Raw genomic sequence first — 23,071 nt, 5'->3', positions numbered from 1 at the left:
ACTCTGTATCTAACCCTGTGCTGTACCTGTCCTGGGAGTGTTTGATGGGGACAGTGTAGAGGGAGCTTTACTCTGTATCTAACCCTGTGCTGTACCTGTCCTGGGAGTGTTTGATGGGGACAGTGTAGAGGAAGCTTTACTCTGTATCTAACTCCGTGCTGTACCTGTCCTGGGAGTGTTTGATGGTGACAGTGTAGAGGAAGCTTTACTCTGTATCTAACTCCGTGCTGTACCTGTCCTGGGAGTGTTTGATGGGGACAGTGTAGAGGGAGCTTTACTCTGTATGTAACCCCGTGCTGTACCTGTCCTGGGAGTGTTTGATGGGGACAGTGTAGAGGGAGCTTTACTCTGTATCTAACCCCGTGCTGTACCTGTCCTGGGAGTGTTTGATGGGGACAGTGTAGAGGGAGCTTTACTCTGTATCTAACCCCGTGCTGTACCTGTCCTGGGAGTGTTTGATGGGGACAGTGTAGAGGGAGCTTTACTCTGTATCTAACCCCGTGCTGTACCTGTCCTGGGAGTGTTTGATGGGGACAGTGTAGAGGGAGCTTTACTCTGTATCTAACCCCGTGCTGTACCTGTCCTGGGAGTGTTTGATGGGGACAGTGTAGAGGGAGCTTTACTCTGTATCTAACCCCGTGCTGTACCTGTCCTGGGAGAGTTTGATGGGGACAGTGTAGAGGGAGCTTTACTCTGTATCTAACCCCGTGCTGTACCTGCCCTGGGAGTGTTTGATGGGGACAGTGTAGAGGGAGCTTTACTCTGTATCTAACCCCGTGCTATACCAGTCCTGGGAGTGTTTGATGGGGACAGTGTAGAGGGAGCTTTACTCTGTATGTAACCCCGTGCTGTACCTGTCCTGGGAGTGTTTGATGGGGACAGTGTAGAGGGAGCTTTACTCTGTATGTAACCCCGTGCTGTACCTGTCCTGGGAGTCTTTGATGGGGACGGTGTAGAGGGAGCTTTACTCTGTATCTAACCCCGTGCTGTACCTGTCCTGGGAGTGTTTGATGGGGACGGTGTAGAGGGAGCTTTACTCTGTATCTAACCCCGTGCTGTACCTGTCCTGGGAGTGTTTGATGGGGACAGTGTAGAGGGAGCTTTACTCTGTATCTAACCCCGTGCTGTACCTGTCCTGGGAGAGTTTGATGGGGACAGTGTAGAGGGAGCTTTACTCTGTATCTAACCCCGTGCTGTACCTGTCCTGGGAGTGTTTGATGGGGACAGTGTAGAGGGAGCTTTACTCTGTATCTAACCCCGTGCTGTACCTGTCCTGGGAGTGTTTGATGGGGACAGTGTAGAGGGAGATTTACTCTGTATCTAACCCCGTGATGTACCTGTCCTGGGAGTGTTTGATGGGGACAGTGTAGAGGGAGATTAACTCTGTATCTAACCCCGTGCTGTACCTGTCCTGGGAGTGTTTGATGGGGACGGTGTCGAGCGACACTGATCAATTCCTCACCTTGCACGAGAAATTCATCAAGAAAAAAAACTTAATATTTTGGTGTTGTGACAATTCTTAATTATCCAGAATGTTCCATTTATTAATTTCCAACTGAGCATAAATCTCTTGATGGTATAAAGAGAGAGAGACAGATTTGAAACTGGACACTGAATCACTATATTCGACTCTGTAACAAGTTAAAAACTGAACACTAAAAGTCAGGTAACATTTATTCCCCAACCACACATTAATCAAAATGCTCTCTAACTGGCTACATCTGTGGATGGGAGTTTGGGTGCAGTGAAAGGCTACCTTTTACCTCAGACGTTTAGCTTAATGATACACATCAATCCATCACAAGCTACCCCTACAATATTTACTGCAGATGTTTGTTGGGAGCTCGTTCCCAGTGAGTGCAGTGATGTTCGTTCTCCTGCCCCACAGTGTGTATCTGAAAGAGGATAAAAATTATGTAAAGCATACAGAGTATTACGAAGTATTCACAGTAAGAAACAGACAATTTGGTCCACCAGGTTTGTGCCAATGTTTACGCTCCACATAAGCTCCCTCCCACTCTACCCTATCCAATCTCATTAACAGCTCCTTCTCTTCCTTTCCCCCTTGTTACCTAGCTTCCCGTTAAATGTATCTATACTATCCATTTCAACTACTCCGTGTGGGAGCAAGTTCCACATTCTCGCCACTGTCTGGGTAAAGCAGTTTCTCCTAAATTCCCGATTAGATTTACTAATGACTGTCGTATATTTATCACCCCTGGTTCTTGACTGCAGCACGGGTTGAAACCTCTACGTCTACCCTCAAACAGGGTAAGATTTTGGGAGTGTCTTAAAGGAGGGAAGGGAACCAGAGAGGTGCAGGGAGGGAATTCCAGAGCTCGGGGCCTCAGCAACTGAGGACACGGCCACCAGTGGTGGAGCGATTATAATTGGGAACGCACAAGGGGCCAGAACTAGAGGAGCGCAGAGATCTCCCAAGTGTTGTGGAGCTGGGAGAGATTTGCAGAGGGAGAGAGGGGTGAGGCCGTGAAGGGATGTGAAAAGGAAGGATGAGAATTTTAAAATCAAGACTTTGCTGGACTGGGGGTATAATGAGTGAGCACAGGGGTGATAGGGAAACAGGACTTGATCTGAGCTAAGACACCGGCAGCAGAGTTTTGGAGGGTGGAAAGAGCTGGAATAGTTCGTTGAATCTAGAGGTAACAAGGTCACGACTGAGGCTTTGAGCCTCGTGAGCTGAGCGAGGGATAAAGTTGGGTGATGTTACGGAGGTGGCAATTGGCAGTCTTAGAGGTGGAACTCCCAATTTCTCCTGAGAATGGTATCAACTCATTCATGACGTGAAGCACTTTGTCACATTTCTGATAAATACGGGGCCTTCCCACTTAGCTGGAGTTTATGAAGAAAATCTCAAAGGAATGAGTACCGTCTTCTAAAGCTCATCCTCCCTCTGGGACCTGAAAAGAATCATCACAAAGAGATTGTCAGCAGCAGTCACACAAATGCACATTTACTAAACATCTTGAGAACTGGGTAAGTAACCTTTAAAAAGTACCGTTTGTGTGTTTTGCCTCTGCATCGAAATTTCCTGCCTGCAGTCACAAAGGAGACATAACGTGGACAGCTCTTAGTCATTTAATGATATTGGACATTTGTTCATTTAATAAACCTCCAGCCCTGAGATTACACCTTCTCTGAACCCGGCCAGTTTCAGTCCTCCAGTTGGTGTATCTGTTAGAAAGGGGCTTTCTAGAAAATAGATATGTCTCTGAAAATAAATGGAGTATAATTTATCCAACAGGTAAAGGTAATAGGGCTGAAGCGAATGTTACAGGATATCTCTGTGCTTAGAAATGGTGTACACAGCGTTCTGTGTGTGTGTGAAGCAGTGTACAGAGCGTTGTGTGTGTGTGTAAAGCGGTGTACACAGCGTTCTGTGTGTGTGTAAAGCGGTGTACACAGCGTTCTGTGTGTGTGAGAAGCAGTGTACACAGCGTTCAGTGTGTGTGGAAAGCGGTGTACACAGCGTTCTGTGTATGTGGAAAGCGGTGTACACAGCGTTCTGTGTGTGTGTGTGAAGCAGTGTACACAGCGTTCTGTGTGTGTGTGGAAAGCGGTGTACACAGCGTTCTGTGTGTGTGGAAAGTGGTGTACACAGCGTTCTGTGTGTGTGGAAAGTGGTGTACACAGCGTTCTGTGTGTGTGTAAAGCGGTGTACACAGCGTTCTGTGTGTGTGAAGCGGTGTACACAGCGTTCTGTGTGTGTGTGAAGCGGTGTACACAGCGTTCTGTATGTGTGTAAAGCGGTGTACACAGCGTTCTGTGTGTGTGAAGCGGTGTACACAGCGTTCTGTGTGTGTGTGAAGCGGTGTACACAGCGTTCTGTGTGTGTGTGAAGCAGTGTACACAGCGTTCTGTGTGTGTGAAGCGGTGTACACAGCGTTCTGTGTGTGTGTGAAGCAGTGTACACACCGTTGTGTGTGCGCGATGCGGTGTACACACCGTTCTGTGTGTGTAAAGCGGTGTACACAGCGTTCTGTGTGTGTGAAGCGGTGTACACAGCGTTCTGTGTGTGCGTGAAGCAGTGTACACAGCGTTCTGTGTGTGTGAAGCGGTGTACACACCGTTCTGTGTGTGTGGAAAGCGGTGTACACAGCGTTCTGTGTGTGTGTAAAGCGGTGTACACAGCGTTCTGTGTGTGTGTGAAGCAGTGTACACAGCGTTCTGTGTGTGTGTGTAAAGCGGTGTACACAGCGTTCTGTGCGTGTGTGTGAAGCGGTGTACACAGCGTTCTCTGTGTGTGTGTAAAGCGGTGTACACAGCGTTCTGTGTGTGTAAAGCGGTGTACACAGCGTTCTGTGTGTGTGTGTAAAGCAGTGTACACAGCGTTCTGTGTGTGTGTGTAAAGCGGTGTACACAGCGTTCTGTGTGTGTAAAGCGGTGTACACAGCGTTCTGTGTGTGTAAAGCGGTGTACACAGCGTTCTGTGTGTGTGGAAAGCGGTGTACACAGCGTTCTGTGTGTGTGTGGAAAGCGGTGTACACAGCGTTCTGTGTGTGTGTGTGAAGCGGTGTACACAGCGTTCTGTGTGTGTGTAAAGCGGTGTACACAGCGTTCTGTGTGTGTGTGAAGCGGTGTACACAGCGTTCTGTGTGTGTGTGAAGCAGTGTACACAGCGTTCTGTGTGTGTAAAGCGGTGTACACAGTGTTCTGTGTGTGTGAGAAGCGGTGTACACAGCGTTCTGTGTGTGTGTGAAGCGGTGTACACAGCGTTCTGTGTGTGTGTGAAGCGGTGTACACAGCGTTCTGTGTGTGTGTGAAGCGGTGTACACAGCGTTCTGTGTGTGTGTGTAAAGCGGTGTACACAGCGTTCTGTGTGTGCGCGATGCGGTGTACACAGCGTTCTGTGTGTGTGTAAAGCGGTGTACACCGCGTTCTGTATGTGCGCGATGCGGTGTACACAGCGTTCTGTGTGTGTGCGATGCGGTGTACACAGCGTTCTGTGTGTGTGTAAAGCGGTGTACACAGCGTTCTGTGTGTGTGCGATGCGGTGTACACAGCGTTCTGTGTGTGTGTAAAGCGGTGTACACAGCGTTCTGTGTGTGTAAAGCGGTGTACACAGCGTTCTGTGTGTGTGTAAAGCGGTGTACACAGCGTTCTGTGTGTGTGTAAAGCGGTGTACACAGTGTTCTGTGTGTGTAAAGCGGTGTACACAGCGTTCTGTGTGTGTAAAGCGGTGTACACAGCGTTCTGTGTGTGTAAAGCGGTGTACACAGCGTTCTGTGTGTGTGTAAAGCGGTGTACACAGCGTTCTGTGTGTGTGTGAAGCGGTGTACACAGCGTTCTGTGTGTGTGTGAAGCGGTGTACACAGCGTTCTGTGTGTGTGTAAAGCGGTGTACACAGCGTTCTGTGTGTGTGTAAAGCGGTGTACACAGCGTTCTGTGTGTGTGTAAAGCGGTGTACACAGCATTCTCTCTGTGTTACAAAATGACCATTTTTGCCTCCACAAACATTTCTCAGCACACAGTGCCCTGATGTGTTCACAATGATATGTCAACAACTGCATTAAACACCCACTTATTTTACTGATCTTTAAACTGGAATGTGACTGAATTTGGGATTGTGAACTCACTCAGGATAATGGCTATTCCCACGAAGAAAGCAGCAACAGCAAAGATCAGGCCCCCTTTTCGAACGGTTTCATAATCTACATAAAAATGGAGATGAGATTAATTCATTTCTAAAGGAAACTAGCTGCTTCTGAATGGCTTCAGGTACTTACTGGGAAATACTCAAGAATAACGTATGTGCAGAGTGAGTGTTGTGTAGTAGCATATGCATAGGCAGGTGTGTATGTGAGAATGTGTGCATATTTTTTGTACATGTCTCCATACCCATGTCAGACTCTGTGTGTGTGAGTGAGAGTATGTGTGTATGAGTGAATGTGCATGAGAGTGAGTGACTGTGTGTGTGAGTGAATATGTGTGAATGAGTGAGTGACTGTGTATGTCTGTGACAGAGAGTGTGTGTGTGTAGGTGAAAGTGTGAGTGAATATGTGTGAATGAGTGGGAGACTGTGTGTGTGTGACAGAGTGTATGTCTGTGACAGAGAGAGTGTGTGTGAAAGTGTGAGTGAATGTGTGAATGAGTGAGTGTGTGTGTGACAGAGAGTGTGTGTGTGTGTGACAGAGAGTGTGTGTGTGTGTGACAGAGAGTGTGTGTGTGTGTGACAGAGAGTGTGTGTGTGTGACAGAGTGTGTGTGTGTGACAGAGTGTGTGTGTGTGTGACAGAGTGTGTGTGTGTGACAGAGTGTGTGTGTGTGACAGAGTGTGTGTGTGTGACAGAGTGTGTGTGTGTGACAGAGTGTGTGTGTGTGACAGAGTGTGTGTGTGACAGAGATTGTGTGTGTGTGACAGAGTGTGTGTGTGTGACAGAGAGTGTGTGTGTGTGACAGTGTGTGTGTGTGACAGAGTGTGTGTGTGTGTGTGACAGAATGTGTGTGTGTGTGACAGAGAGTGTGTGTGTGTGACAGAGTGTGTGTGTGTGACAGAGTGTGTGTGTGACAGAGAGTGAGTGTGTGTGTGCACACACGCGCATGAGTGTCCCTGATCCTGTTGCCGAGGGTAAGATGACCCGTCGAGCACTGAAACCTTTTTCTTTCTATGATGTCTGATTTTGTTTTGTGGACACACCTGAGGCGGTTGGCTGATTGGAGCGGGGCAATTCTCAAACTGCTGGGGAACGAGATTTCTGTGTCTTGCCCCTGCGCTGAATCATAGGAAGTTTGGGACACTGACGAATATTGGGGAGTTTCACGAAATGCCTTTGAGAATCATAGAACTCTGCTCTGGGAGATTTGGTGACGGGACTCATATCCAGGTAAGCGAAGAGCACATTAGGCAGAATTCCCTCTGCCTAGCACCAGGGGAAGAGCCAAGTTTTAGATCCTGTGCAGTGAGAGTTGCCAACTCTGGTTGGATTTGGTCCTGGAGATTTCATCACATAACCCTCCACCTCTACTCTCTTGCTATTGGTCACTGAATACGTCCACCCTCGTGATGCACCTTCCCACAACCAATTGAAAAGCAAACAAATTCTTTGCTATCTTATTGGACAATTCTTGACCCTCAGTCAAACAATATTTCGCCCCCACCACCCCCACCCCATCTCAAATATTTTCAGATGATGATGGTTGTGTTCAGCAAGGAGTCCGAATGCTCACAATCTAGTTGGTGTCATCTTAAGATATTACACCAAATCTTGATATAAGATCAAATTATAAACCTTATGTCTGAAGTCACTGTTGGAGGGATGGGTGAAGATGTGCTCACTTGTCCTGTAAGGATCTGACTCTCTTTCTCTCCCCCTCTAATGTTGAGATTGCTCGATGAAAGACACTCCTCCATTTGGACCTGACCAGGGTTGTTTTCTCTCAGGTAATGGATTCCAACTTCCTTACGTTTTCAGATCTGATAAGGGAATAGGGGGTCTGGTGGCAGAGGCGGAGGGGAGGAGGGGGCTTCAGTGATGGTGGGGAGGACAAACCATCTTTCCTTTGGTATGCGTGCAATATATTTTTCTTGAGTTTTGTTGGCAGCCGCATCCCGGAGATTAATCTTCAATCTCTGGACACTCCAGGGCAATGCTGGAGGGTTGGCAACCCTAAGATAAAGGGGGAAGTGAGGGCAGAGACCCAGATATCAGTTAGCTGGGAGACCCCCCCAAGGCTTTCTCCTTGATTGCCACTATCTGCAGAGGGACCTCCCCAAGAACATCCCCCACCCAACTCCTTCCCCCAGCCTGTTTTCATCATATGAAGGGAGACAGATCGGGAGCAGTGAGAGAAACTATTATTACTGCTTCAGGAGTCTAGGACTAGGTCTAGAAATGAAAACCAGGCCTTTCAGGAGTGAAATTATGACACAGGCTGGTACATGTCTGAAAGCCTCTTCCACAAATGACAATCGATGCCAATTGTTAATTTTAAATCTGAGATTGATAGGTTTTTAGCTGAGAATTTAAGGCCAGTACATAGAGCCAGGTCACAGATCAGCCATGATCTCAGCAAAGGGCTGGAACAGGCTCGAGGGCTGAATGGACTCCTCCTGTTGCTATGGAGATTCTGTGAGGAGCCTGGAACACCCTGAAGGAAGTAGGAAGGTATTTTAACCTCCCCTTTCTCCCCCCCTGCCCACGTCGATTCCTGCTCTCACTTCCAAAGTGCAACACCTTAATTTACCCAATGCCCCATTATAGGGTCATGGATTTTTGGCTCGATCTAACCCTGTAAAGGTATAGGACAGGCTGGGGTGTTGAGAATCAGTAAATCAAACTGCATTGTAGCTTAGAGTGAAAGGGCTTTCTAAGATGAACAGGATAGTAGCAGGATGTCCCAGGAGAAAGCTCACCTTATCCTCCTGCTCCAAGTACCTGAGTATTATCTACAAAAAAATGCCTGTCTAAGGAAATCAGGGAGCAACATTGACCAGAGATGATTGAGGTATAACTTTTGTGATTAGTGTGATAAATATAGACAGAGGGGTGTGTTAGCCGTGCTATTGTGGGAATGTTAAAGATAAGCTGTTAAAAGGTTTAAGAAAAGGAAGAACAATCAAGAAGTTTGAGAGAAGTATCTTTGGACAACACAGCTCAGACTGTTTATGTAAATAGACTTCTCAAAGGATTTAAGTGTAGATTAATCATGAGGTCTTATCTGTGAGAGGCCACTTCTGTTTTTATTATTCATTCATGGGATGAGTGTCTCATGTGGCCCATCCCTAACTGTGCTTGAGATGAGCTGCCTTCTTGAACCGCTGCAGTCCCTGTGGTGTAGGTACACCCACAGTGCTGTTAGGGAGGGAGTTCCAGGATTTTGATCCAGCGACAGTGAAGGAACGGCCGATATATTTCCAAGTCAGGATGGCGTGTGACTCTGAGGGGAAATGTTGCTTCATGCAGAGTTCAAGCTGCCCTTGACCTTTTAGATGACCTATGGTGTAATTTCCGAAAATTAGCTCAAGAGCTTGAGAGATACAGAAACCAAAAGCTACTGTCTAGCATGTCACTGTAAACCCAGGAAGGAAGAAAGCTGACTAACAGTTGCTCCAAAATAGGAACAAAGAGATCAGGGGAGGCTTTAACTTTGTATCTGGTGGAGAACCAGCCACAGCAAATTAATCGCTGGTGTTACCCCTGACCCAACTCTTCTTTCTACCAAAGTCAACGGAAGGAAAGGTTTGGTGGGGTTTTATTACCGAGCAGCCAATCCTCTATTGCCTGGCTTACCATCTGGCGGAGACAGATATAATGTACCCCAACCTCACCCACACCAACAATCGGCAAACAGGCCAGAGCCAGAATGAGAAAGCGATGAAGGTGGCTTGGAGCCAGGTATCAGAAGCAAATCTCGTCCGTGCCCGTGTTTTGCCAGTCCTGCCGATTAAACAGGACAGCGGCAGGGCAGAGACGCAATAGCCTAAGAGACGGAGTCAAGCAGAGGGTGGCAGTGAACCATGTTTCTTCAGGCCGGAGCCAAAGTGTGCGGTTTTTACGATTAGAAATGCGCCGCACGGAAGAGTGGTGCAAACAGATTCAACGGATACGTGGAAAAAGCAGGGAGAGTGGAACTAATTGGATAGCTCTTTCAAGGAGCCTGCACACCTGGACGGAGAGCTGTAAGGGCTTCCGTCCACGCTGTAAGATTATGAAGTTAGCAGCGAAGTCAGAAGAACCTCCTCAGTTGGAATCCGCTCCCTAACACAAAGTGACAAACCAGATTCGTGTCGCTGAATAAAACTGTATCTATCCTAAATCAGGCCTTTTTTTTTGCCTCTGAAAAGGAACAGGTCTTTTCCCAGCTGTAATAGGCTCACAATTCATTTTTAGATATTTACTCTCGCTTGCCTGAAACTGCCTAAAATTTTAATCGCCCTCAATTTTTTTTCCCTTCTTATCCTGAAGGCAAGTGACTCATGGTTGCTTGACAACAGCAGGTTGGGGGGTGGGGGGTGGGGGATGGAGGGGCAGCCATCTTGTTTTCAAGGTCATGAATCCTCATCAATGACACACAGAACAGGAGGGGAGGGGAGGGGAGGGGGGGGGGTGCGGGAATAAAACCTTCAACACTGTCTTGCTCCAAGTCTCCAAAGGAGGTCACTGGGAGAATTAAGAGACGCCCACCCAGAGTGAGCTTATCGACATGTGTGACGCGTGACCCCATTTTATCCCTCAGGTTCTGTGCATCCAGCATGGACTTCTGTTGCCAGGCAACAGTGTGCTGGGAGTTGAGGATCTGCCGCACGTTCCGAGTGACCGTGCCCTCCTGCAGGGAGGAGCTCTGCTTTCCTGTGGCTTGAAGAGATTATACTGCAGGCAGCAAATCTGCTATTGTGAAACACCCAGCCCATTGTTAAAACTGTATGGCAACCCAGTGCTCTTGTCACTTCTGATTCTGCCTATGGCCCTTGTCGAGGCGTTTCAAAGCTTTTGGTTTCCTTGGTTACAGCCCCGCATAGGGTTGCCAAGCCTCCAGGATTGGCCTGGAGGCTACAGGAATTGAAGATCGATCTCCCAGGACACTGCTGTGTGCAACCCTGGAGAAAAATCATCGGGACAATAAAAAAGGATTTTTCTTTGTCATTTACTTCGAGCATTTTTCTTTAGCAGAAATAAAAATATTGAAAATGGTGAAAAAAGGAGGTTTGGCTGACAGCCAAGTATTGTCCAATTTGGTAATGAATCTTTTTGTTTTCCAGTTCCTTTCCAGCAAGGCTCCTTAGGCAGCACCTTCTAAACCCATGACCACTACCATCTGGAAGGACAAGGGCAGCAGACACATGGGAACACCACCACCTGCAAGTTCCCCTCCAAGCCAAACACTATCCTGACTTGGAAATATATCACCGTTCCTTCACTGTCGCAGGGTCAAAATCCTGGAACTCCCTTCCTAACAGCACTGTGGGTGTACCTACACCACATGGACTGCAGCGGCTCGAAAAGGCAGCTCACAACCCCCTTCTCAAGGGCAATTAGGGATGGGCAATAAATTCTGGCCTAGCCAGCGATGCCTACATCCCATGAAAGTATAATAAAAAAGCAGAGTTGGCAACCCTGCTTCAGAGATCATCTCCCACCCTTGTTTGATTATCGGGGTCAATTCAATCAAGAACTCACCGTACGTGAAGCGAGCATCGGATATTTCGGCTGCAAAAGAGAACAGAAGGGAGCCAGTTAGACAATGTCTTGATATCAGAGAATGCCCCCCGACACCTTGCAAAGACGCATTAGGTGGAGGCCAGGGTCTAGTGCCCTGCTCAGTTGACTGCCCATCACCAGTGAGTTTACACTGTGAGTGTCAGTGGGATCAAAGCAGAGCCCAGTCTTCAGCTCCATTGACACCAATACCTTCCAATAGGGGCACAGGTTAATGTTTGGAAGCAGGAAACCTGGCTGTTTTATTCCCCCTCCCCAATCCCCATTTAACCCATCCCATGGGTACGTGGTAAATGTGTAACTGTGCGCACACTGCGATTTGGACCTTGGAACTTTGCATTGCCTCGTCTCTCACACACGCTTCTTCACTGATTCATGGAGGTATATTTTAACCAACAACTCCAACCCCCTGCTCCCTCACTGCCCCCACCCCCACCCCTTTGGCCTCTGCCTCTGGGCTCAGACTGGGTGTCAAGTAGATTTTTTAATTCATCTTAAGAATATTTAAGTAATTAATTTACAGCTTTGATTTGCTGATGAGATCTGTGGTTTAAGTCAGTGCCTCTGTGAAGTAGGAGGCCACGGGTGAAGAATGTAATTTGGTTCAAGCTAGCTCAGGCTGGCCGGCTCCAGTTATCTACCTAGAAAATTATTCATGTGTAGCGCAGCAAATCCACTATCAGCAACAACAGAGTCAAATGTTCCAATACACACGACAGCAGCATTCTCAAAAGGAAATTTGACATCGAGCCACGTAAGGAGGTATTAGGACAGATAACCAAAAGTTTGGTCGAAGGTACATTTTGGGGAGTGTCTTAAAGAAGGAGATAGAAAAGAAAGACTTGCATATATATATATATATATATATATATAGCGCCCTTCGTAACCTTAGAATGTCCCAACGTGTTTTACAGGCAATGAGTAGTTACTGTTGTAATGTCAGAAAGGTAGGGAGGCAGTGTTGTCATAGTGAGTGTGGCAGAGAGCTGGTGAGTGAAAGGTGGATGATTCGAGGGGGAGAGGGTGACGAAGATCATTAGAAATGGAAAGAGATAGTTGGAGAGAGGAAAAGTTAAAATGTGGGTATCTGTACAGCTGAAGGTTTGGGTTGGAGTCTGACAGAGAGCTGCTGTAATGAAGGATTGCACCTGAGACACACACACACACGTATGAAAGTGTCGGAACGGGAAAAGACCAATTTGATCCACCCAACCTGTCCTACACACTGGAACTACACACCTGGGAGAGATGAACACAACAGGTAAGAAACCATTACCAATTAGGGGGGAAAATATCTGAAAAGCTCTCTATCCTGTTTAGGTGATTAAAACTAGTTCAGGAGACACATTGACCCTGACATATTGTAGGATATGTGGAAATATAGGGTGTCGACATCACAGGAACAGTCTCTTCAAACCCAATAGGCTCATATCTCTTGATCACTGGATATCTATCTCAATGTTCCTTTTCTCTTTCAGTCCCTAAATACCTGCAATGGATTTGCAATCTGCTTAGCAACTACTTTTCGTTCCCGTACCTGCCCTGGGCACACCCAACCATCCCACATCTTAGCCCTGCCAAGTAATATCCATTTTATTAAATTAAATTCTGGATTCCAATGGACATATTTTGACATTTACCTTTGATTGCTGACCGATAAATAAAGGTGTGAGCACTCACCGTGTGTCATGATGCTGACAAGATGTATGAACCAGAAAGAGAGTCAGCGAACAAGTGTGGCAATGGATGTTCTGGCTATAACCCTGGGCGGATGTAAAACTATGTCAGACAAGAATAAATTAAACATTAATAGGCTGGGTAATCTTCGTCCCAGTCACACGGCAGCTGCTAGAGAAATGAATGTGTTGATGACTCCAGTTACATGAAAAATCTGCCCAAGTTCCTCTTGCTCTGTGGGTTCAGAACATTATAGCAGCCAAATAATTAACCCCCAGCCTGAAGCATCTAAACAGGGAGAGAGCTGGTTTCAGTTCACAAGTACCTTGTTGGTTCCGAGTACTCTGCATTTTAATTGTCTCGTTTGTGATTTTCTGCTTTGCCACTTCTGATAGTGCAGAGACCACGCTGTCTTTATCAAACCCACTGCTGCCAGTCTGCCTCTGAACATCCTCGTGTCAGGCCATTCGGCCATGGAGGGCATCATTGCTGAATTCAACCCTGTCCTCACATGACATGCACCCTTTTCCTGTGAGGAGGAGGAGGAGGAGGGGCCCACAGGAGGGAATTGAGTTTGATCCTTCTCTCTCCTCATCCCAGGGCATTGACACCTTCCCAGTGCCACTAGAGGTGATCACCTTACCCAACACTGACCAGTAACCGAAGCTGGAGAGTGACTGTACGTCACTAACTGGTAACCTCGAGACTTGGCACAGGCAGTTGTTCCAAGGCTGGGTTCACATGTATCCTACAGACAAAGTCAGATAATTTAGTTCCTGTCATAGAAAAGATAGTGCAAGAAATATGGAGAACTGCGGACGGGGTTAAATTCAACTTGGGTGGGGGAGGGGGGGTGCGAAATAAGCATTTGAGGATTGGCTAGTCAATATATGTCAATATATCTCCTGATTCATTCTTCCAGGAGCTTCGATTTGTACATTATTATTGCCACAGGGAGTGTTTAGAGTATGGAACTCATTACCACAGGGAGTGATTAGAGTATGGAACTCATTACCACAGGGAGTGATTAGAGTATGGAACTCATTACCACAGGGAGTGATTAGAGTATGGAACTCATTACCACAGGGAGTGATTAGAGTATGGAACTCATTACCACAGGGAGTGATTAGAGTATGGAACTCATTACCACAGGGAGTGATTAGAGTATGGAACTCATTACCACAGGGAGTGATTAGAGTATGGAACTCATTACCACAGGGAGTGATTAGAGTATGGAACTCATTACCACAGGGAGTGATTAGAGTATGGAACTCATTACCACAGGGAGTGATTAGAGTATGGAACTCATTACCACAGGGAGTGATTAGAGTATGGAACTCATTACCACAGGGAGTGATTAGAGTATGGAACTCATTACCACAGGGAGTGATTGAGGTGAATAGCATAGATACATTTTAAGGGAAGCTGCATAAACACGTGAGGGAGAAAGGAACAGAAGGACATGTTGATAGGGTGAAGATGAAGACCAGTGGGAGAAAAACTTGTATGGAACAGAAACATCATGGACAAATTGGGCCAAATGGCATGTTTCTGAATCAAAATTTGATGTAATTAATGGCTCTTATTGACCCTTGCTCTAGATTATTTTGACTTTCGTATCTTAGATCAGGGGTTCTCAGCTTGGGGGAGGGGGTGTGTTGCTGGAGGCTGCGCCCACAAGGGGTCTGCCAAAACAATGCAGAAAATGTGTAGGGGGGGGGAGGAGAAAAGACATTATAATGGACCAATCAGACAGAGAAATAAAAACAGAAAATGCTGGAAATACCCCCAGCAGATCAGGCAGCATCTCTGGAGAGAGAAACAGAGTTAACGTTTCAGGATCAGAATTGGACTTGGGACAAGTGGCAGCTGAGATGTAAGAGATGCCATCCAATGAACGTGTTTCAGAGCTGAGGTCTCCCCGTGTTCTCACCGGTTTTGGTAGTAGTGTGGGAAGAAAGAGGGGGAGAAAAGCCAATCGGCCCATGCCTGAGGCAATGGCAGCAGTTGGTATTTGGATGCGGGGTGTATAGGGAGACCCCCTGGACAGAGGGAAGGAGGGAGGCAGAGTGATAAAGAACTAAGTCTTTGCCGAGCAAACAACACTGCGAATTGGTGCCAGAGAGAGCGTGAAAGAGCGAGTGACTCTGTGACTTAAAGCTTCATCTCGTTTCCCCCAGTGACATGATTCCGTGCATCGGATCAGTTGGCAAAACTCTCCGCGTCCGTGTTTTCTTTATGGTCCTGATTTCTCCTGAGTTCCGCCCTGTCTGCCCGACTTCACTCTCAGCCACCCACCGCCCCTACCTGCCCAGTGACCCTTCCCGGCTCTTTCTGTTTTCTAATCCTTTATCACGTTTTCATACCTTCACACAGGGCTTCCCAGAATGATCGAGCAGCCCGAATTACAGTTCCTCATGGTTGTGACATTTACGATCATGATTTTGTTTCTGGACAATCAGATCCTGAAGCTGGGGGAGCCTTGGGGATAACTGGGTAGTCAGAACATTAATATTTGTGGCTACAACCCAATTCTGCATCCGGAACTCTGCAGTTACATAAACTGGAACCAGTAATTTTGTACATATCCATTCGATCTTAAAAACTAATCCTTCATCCCCATGAAGCCATCCGCTTGAAATAATTCAAATTATGAAATGATAACGCATAGATAAACCACATTATCAATAAAACATCTTGTTCGTGTTTGTGAAATGTTTATTTTATTTTGTTTGTAAGGAAACAGCTGCCAAGAGCTGGATCTGTGCGGATGACCAGGACCATTGCTTGAAAGCCCAAAATTTGGAAAAGTGTTTATATGTCTTTGGAGTCAGGGTGTGCAGGTACCATCTGAGGGGAAAGCACTAGTCAAGACAGGGCTCTTATTACAGTCACTGGGTAACTTAATACAATTGTATTACTCGAAGTGATTAAGGCAGATATTGTGTATGTACATTATAATTCTATAATTCCATGAATGAATTTACAAGAGTGGGAACAGTACAACCGAGTTACCATCTGCTGCACCGTTGGGGTTTAGAATTGTGCCCAGTGCCATATTTACTCTTTTATGCAATTTGTAATAAATGATTAGGGTTAAAAGAATTTGCAAAATTCTAAGGATTTGAGATGTCTCTGGTCAGCCAGAGCGTTGGAGCGAGAATCTCAGCCCAAGGAGAGTGAAGACTGGAGTCAAAATCTAAGTAAAACAAAAATTATATCGTAAAACTAATCTTTATACAGAAAAAATACTTATGTTGTATTGCAGGAGGGCCGTGGAAATTTTCTAATATATGAGGGGGGAGCCTCACAAAGTCAAAAGATTGAGAAGCCCTGTTTAGATCATGCTCATAAATAAGTTTCATCTCCCTGTACCTTCCAGAGTGTCTGCTAATATGGCCTGAGTCTAGGTAAAGTTGCAGTCACATACCTCACACAATATAACACAAACTCCTGTCTGAAACGCAGATTGAATTTTGGAGATTTGGAAGTGAGCACTCCAATGTAAGATATGCAGGAATACATGGGTACAGGGGTTTAAACTTTGTATGCGGCCAGTGAATGCCCCCATTGCCTTCTCAGGGAGATGTAGAAGATCCCATAGCACCTACTTAAAGAAGACCAGAGGAGTTCTCCCTGATGGACTGCTAAATATGGTAAATATTTACCCCTCGACCAACATGACAAAAACAGACTAATTGGTCGGTTATCTCATTGCTGTTTGAGGGCCATGCCTCTGTGTAAATTGGCTGCCAAAACTTTCTACATGACAACAGTAGCTACACGTCAAGATTGTCTGTAAAGCACTTTGTGCCGTCCTGAGGTTGTGAAAGGTGCTATATAAATGCATGTATGTTCTTCATTCCTTCACCCATCATGTACACTATGAGCTGGGGTGGGGGTTGGGGGTTAGTGCATTGCAGCCAGGAACGGGATGCAAACAATAATCTTGCCTATACCAATTATCTGGTGTATTGGTGAACTTAGTCTGTTGCCAGTCTTCAGGGGTGCAGAGCTGATATAGGGTAAATGTTTCCAAGGGGCAATGACATACCTTTCTCTCTGGTGATTGGGTGGTGATGTTATCCCACCAGGAAGCTCCAGTACCATCCTCCTTCCTTTCCTGCGCGTCCTCCTCTGTTGCTTTTCCTCTCATGTCACATTGTTCTACCAGTTAATGGTTGAACACTCCGTGTTACCATTCACTATTACTAATTCACTATTCTGTTTATCATATGACAATAATAAGGACACTCTGTTAATGGAATTTTCATAGATGAGTGGTGTACAAGTTACAGTTCATTTCCAAGCGCTCGATTGAACTACCTTTCAACAACTCTGTTTCAGTTCTCTCTAGCTCCTGTGCACTTTTCTGCCTAAGCACAACTTTCTATATTTCTTGTCCTAAAAGGAGGCGTCTGGACAGCTGACCTTTATTAATCACTCCTCAGTGTTTTGCCTACCCATTCACTAAGTGAGAAGCCTTGCACAAGACGCTGTTTCAATTGACAGCCCGCCTCACACCAGACTCCTCCAGTCTGACTTAGTCCCGCCTTTGCAGCCCAGCACAATTTCAGTTTCCATAATGTACGTTGCGCTCATCTTCATGCCCATCTCCGCTCTGTGGGTGTAAGTGAAACATTTGAGAAGTGCTGATTATGGACATGTGTTGGTGCAGTGGTTATGTTACTGGGTGAGTGACCCAGAGAACGTGGTCACAAATCCTGCAATGGAAATTTAAGAATTTTTAAAACTTAAACATCTGGAAATAAAAAAGCTGTATCGGTAAAAGTGACCATGAAGTTGTCAAATTGTCATTAAAACCTCCACCACTGCCTTTTAGGGAAGGAAATCTGATGTCCTTATGTGGCTCACTCTTAACTGCCCCCTGAAGTGCCTCAACAGGCCACTCAGCTCTATCAAAGCATTTTGCAGGATAGATGACCAGGTATTGTTAAATGAAAAAAGACCAAAGGTTCATCTAGTTCACCTTCTACCATCCTGGTAATGATATGATACGAAAATAGAGTTATTGACTTAATCAAAGCGATTAATTTCTGTCGGTGAGTCTCGAACAGACCCAACCGTGAAGTAAAGAAAACCCCCCCCATTGGTGGACAGCTTTTGGGAACCATAGCTCCAAAGTTGCTTGTTCTTCCCAATTCTGCTACTCATTGTTCACATTGTCAGATCCCCCAAAATGTTATTTTCTAAAATGGTTCAAGGTGGTCCAAGGGTAACTAGGGATGGTCAATAAATGCCAGGGATGCCAACAGTGCGGGAAAGAATGAAGGAAAACAAAACCTTCATGAGGAATATGCCCTCCAATCTGTCCAGTGATGAAGGCTCCACCTCTAGTTACAGAGCATTGTCCTGTCCATGTCAGGCAATTCCTAAACTCAGTGCATTGGCTTCACCTGATTTTAACTCCTATACCAGGAATTTTTATTTGGCAGAGGAATGGTGGAAGTGGGTGGAAACGCAGGGTTTCCTCTGAAGTTCCTATGGGCCTATGACAGAGGGGCACCCCCACCCCCACCCCCAACCCCCCACTTCAGAGGGCCAACGTTAGTTTAAAACTGGGATCAAACATTGATGATAAAAGGAAGACACAAGGGAGGGAAATCTTAAAAACTGAAAGTGCTGGAAATTCAGAGCAGTTCAGCTAAAGAGCAAACAGGTTAATGTTTCACCCAAAGTCTCCCTCAGAGGAACAGAGGCGTCCATCACCCCTCTGCTGCTGATTAATAACTAACCTCAATAATAACAATGCAGAACAGGTTAATGAGCCTGTGGCAAGTGGTTTCTATAAATGATTGATTGAGCATTTGATTTTAGCTGAACTACCATTTGGAACAAGTTTTGCCCAGAATATAGTGAGATAAAATGTCCCCAGCATAGAGATGTCCCCAGCATAGAGAGTAGTGTTTACGGCAATGATTGGACAGGGTTAACAACAGAAAGGCTCCAAATCTCTAAACGCCACTCTCTGCTATTTTGATACTATTCACTTAATTTTGTCCGTTTTTGCCTCCAGTTTTATCTGTATTCTGTTTCATCTTCTACATTCACACGCTGACCCATGACTGTATTTTAACCTATACAGTTGATTCCTGGCTTCCTCCTCAGATCCAGTTTCTTCTTCAACCTCCCCATAATGCCCCTGGTTTGAAATAATTTACAAATTTATCATGTCCAGATTTGCCTTCAACATCTGTATTCAGGTTGTTACTGAAGCTGTTGGAATGTTGTAAAAATCCAACTGTTTCCACTTACACTGGCTCCACAACTGAAGCACCTGGTTTGAGTTTGATTATACGATTAAGAATAAAAAGACTTATATTTACATCGTGCCTTTCCTGACCTCAGCAAATTAGCACAAGTCTCACTAATGCGATAAGGAGCAGAGAATCTGTTTCTGTGATATTGGTTACGTGATAAATATTGGCTCTCCATTCCGTGCAATCTTTTACATCCACACGACAGAGCAGGTGGATCCTCAGTTTAACAGCACCATCCCTCACTCCTGCACTGGGGTGTCCGTCTAGTTTACATGCTCAAATTTTGAGAGCGGGGCTTGAACCCATAAACCTCCTGACACCAAGACGAGAGGGCTGTCCACTGAGCTATGGCTGACACCTAATAAATTCCAAGCACATCCGAATTCGGTGTCCGCGTGTCGAGTGTAAAATTCCAATGTGTGCATTTACCCATGTACACTAATGCTGGTGTTCCTTGCAACCAAGCTGTGTGTGGTTTTTTTGGGTACTTGTCCTGGTAAGATCAAAGATGTTCTGGAGTTTTATCTTGTTTTCTTGGAAAACCTAAGAAAGAAACATAGCAAAACCCTTGACAGGCCAGACATACACAAACACTGTTTGCTCCCTCCCTGCTTGACTAATGTCCCTGCTGGAGAGACAATGGGAATTTCCTTGGAATTCCTCCTGCTGCTCTGGCATAACTTGGGTAGAAATTTCGTGGGAACCGAAGGGGGTTTCTGCCAAAGTTATGGGAACAGAGCAGATAGTAGCTCCACAAAAAAAATCCCCAGATATAAAAACAGAAAATGCTGGAAAAACTCAGGTCTGGCAGCATCAGTGGAGAGAGAAACAGAGTTAACATTTCGAGTCCAATATTCCCATTGTTGGTTCCTAAGTTTTGGCAAAAATCCCAAGACACAAAGAACTTTCAAACTCATCAATTAACTGGTACACTGACCAAGTCCTAGGGATCTATTCAAAGGACGAGGAGGCTGTGTGAGACATTGCTGACCTATATCTCGAAACCCTTTACAAGTCCTTTACTCAAGACTGGATTTTCCCAGAACCAATCCAGACTTTTATAATGTAAGAATGCCAGGAGAAATAACACAGAATGGCATGGCAACTAAGATAATAAATGGAACTGAGCAGCAGAATAATGAGGTGAGATTCTAGCTAGCAAAGGTGGTAACAGGGGAGAAAAGCATTGGTAACATATAGAATAGGAGACAGTTGATAGGGAAATGATAGTGAGCGTATCTGAGTTCTCTGGCCCACAAGTAGGGTAAAGAGGAGGGTGTTCAGTACGTTGAGACACTCACTAACCTTCCTATAATTTTTTTAATATAAATCAGCTCATTCCTCCTTTCAAAAGATGATCAGTCCTACAGTACAATCCATTACAAAAACAAAAATAGCTGGAAAAACCCAGCAGGTCTGACAGCATCTGTGGAGAGGAACACAGAGTTAATGTCGTGAGTCCGCATGACTCTTCATGAGAACTAAAGAAAAATAGAAATGAGGTGAAATCTAAGCTGTTTGAGGGAGGGTGGGACAGGTGGAGCTGGATAGAGGGCCAGTGATATAATCCCAATCCATTAGTTGGTCTAACATTTCCAAAATGTTCAGCAGATAATACAGGGAATAGTAGGGAAGTTACTGATCAACTAATGACTATAAGCATTGCTGGGACTGCATGCTTTAGTGGTTTTGTATGACCTAGATTCTCATTTGAATTATTAGATAAATGTTTCTATTTGAACTTTGTGAAATTGAACAATTTAAAGTGGTCCAACCTGCGATCTAAACCAGACCCAAACAAGACAAACAGCTACCAATTCATCCCAGTTTAGCAACACCTTCCTTTATTGGTGTGGGTATCACTAACAGTCTCATTTATTGATTTTTTTTTTACAGTAGTGCTTTTTCACACCAGCTCTTCGAGTGAAAGTGACTTTATAATGAACAGACACAGAAACCAATTCATAGTGTTATATGTCAATATTAAATACACTGTATTGAACACTGAGACATCACAGTGGCAACACCAGAGTGTGAAGGGCTGAGTTTAAGAGTTCCACTCATCTTCAGCTGCTCATGTGGGTTTGCCCAGACATACACACACACCCACGTAGACACGGCCACATCCACACACTATTACACAAGTACAATCTAGCAAGACTGCAAAATACCAAACTAATACAAACACCACTTACTACCCGACAATACTACACATCTTTGGGATGACCAACACAGGTGGAGTGCAACAAATTATGGCACGTCACAAGATTCATACATCATTCACTGCTATCAATATTTATATGCTTTTAATTCAAGAACCGTGAGACAAACTGAACGAAGTCTCCGTGCAGCGAGAATCGTTGGGAGTGATGTCAGAGGGGTCTTCAAACACCTGTCAAAGATTTCAACGGCCTCAGGTCTCTCATTGACATCTTCCTGTCAGGGCAAAGCAGAGATGAGTGGCACTTGAAATATTTAAACATTTAGGAGTCGGTTTTGTGAATTATTTTCTCTCTGCTCCCCGTGGTTGTTTCCCTCCCTGAAGGTGCTACCTCCTGGCTGGGGAACAGTTTCACAGGTTGGCCATCGTGCTAAGGATATACCACAGGAACTCACCAAGGCTCCTTAGATAGCACCTTCCAAACCCATGACCGCTACAACTTGGAAGGACAGGGGCAACAGAATCATGGGAGCACCACCACCTGCAAGGTTTTCCCCCCCTCCCCAAAAACACTCACCATCCTGACTTGGAACGATATCGCCGTTCCTTCACAGTCACTGGGGTAAAATCCTGGAACCCTTTTCTAACAGCACTGTGGGTGTACCTATACCACAGGGACTGCAGCGGTTCAAGAAGGCAGCTCAAGGGCAATTAGGGATGGGCAATAAATGCTGGCCTAGCCAGCAATCCCATGAGCGAATAAAAAAAATTTATGACAGATGGCCTATTCTCAAGTGCCAGGCCCCAAGTACCAATACCAGGGTGAATAGAGGGAGTGAGTTATTTCTGTCTGGTAATGTATGGCCATTTTGTGTCTGTGAGAGAAAGACACTGATTTGCTCCCATTTTTTACATTAGATTGATTTTACCGCATAGGAACAGATAATTCACTGGCGTTTACACTCAACGTCTGTCTCCTACTGTTGTATCTAACTCTATCTACATAAACTTCTATTCCTTCCTTGCTCACTCTTATACTTCCTGCTAAATGTATCCCTGCTATTCACCTCAACTACTCCATGTGCAAAGAGTTATACAGTCTCACCACTCTCTGGTTAAAGAAGTTTCTCTTCTACACATAAATATAAATGTATACATTGTACGAGGATGGTCTCTGATGACCAGCACAGATCCCATTTTATTAAGCTTTAGTAACAGATCTGCTGTGTCCACCTGAGAATGCACAAGGACCTTAGTTTTAATAACCCATCCAATAAGCAGGTCCGACAGTGCCCCAGATCCTGTACCCTTTTTCTCCCCCCCTTCCCACCCGCCTCCATATTTCTTTCTTTGCCTGGATTTACATCTTCTGCCCCCTTATCTGGTTTTCCAATGGTTTTTGGTTGTGGTAGCTCCAGAACCCGGCAGGTCAGCTGCTTTACTGTGAACGGTACCTCAGAAAACTCCACCAGCTCGGGCAAAGATGGTGCCAAACTGGGCAAGGGGACAACAGACAGACAGGCGGATGGGTAGGGTAGAAGTCTTACGTGATTGGTCCTGATCAGTTCTCCACCTTGGCTGCTGCTTCCATTGCTGTGACCAAAGAGAGAGAAACAACAACGTTTAACAGGGCATCATGACAATGTGGTTAAGTGTTGAAAGAGGGCTCCAGAACAACATTCCTCACCCTCTCCCCACCCACATTCCTCACCCCCTCCCCACCCACATTCCTCACCCCCTCTCCACCCACATTCCTCACCCCCTCCCCACCCACAATC

At 45.7% G+C, this 23,071-nt stretch overlaps 1 protein-coding gene across 1 annotated transcript in view; it reads right to left on the bottom strand.

The window, feature by feature from the left end:
* Positions 1 to 1,495: 1,495 nt before the first annotated feature.
* fxyd6 (FXYD domain containing ion transport regulator 6) overlaps positions 1,496 to 23,071 on the bottom strand; it is a 63,274-nt gene continuing 41,698 nt past the window's right edge. The window contains exons 8-15 of the mRNA XM_078557171.1: positions 22,856 to 22,886; positions 22,658 to 22,787; positions 13,506 to 13,599; positions 11,136 to 11,165; positions 5,595 to 5,669; positions 3,017 to 3,053; positions 2,888 to 2,918; positions 1,496 to 1,895 (exon numbers count right to left, since the gene is read on the bottom strand). Coding sequence (XP_078413297.1) covers positions 2,894 to 2,918; positions 3,017 to 3,053; positions 5,595 to 5,669; positions 11,136 to 11,165; positions 13,506 to 13,599; positions 22,658 to 22,787; positions 22,856 to 22,886 — 422 coding nt within the window. The 3' untranslated portion in view covers positions 1,496 to 1,895; positions 2,888 to 2,893. The remainder of the gene's footprint in view (positions 1,896 to 2,887; positions 2,919 to 3,016; positions 3,054 to 5,594; positions 5,670 to 11,135; positions 11,166 to 13,505; positions 13,600 to 22,657; positions 22,788 to 22,855; positions 22,887 to 23,071) is intronic.

This window comes from Cetorhinus maximus, chromosome 2, assembly GCF_964194155.1.
Source record: "Cetorhinus maximus chromosome 2, sCetMax3.hap1.1, whole genome shotgun sequence".
NCBI lineage: Eukaryota > Metazoa > Chordata > Chondrichthyes > Lamniformes > Cetorhinidae > Cetorhinus > Cetorhinus maximus.
Note: the sequence above shows the minus strand (reverse complement) of the source record. Positions and strands in the feature narration are given on the sequence as shown.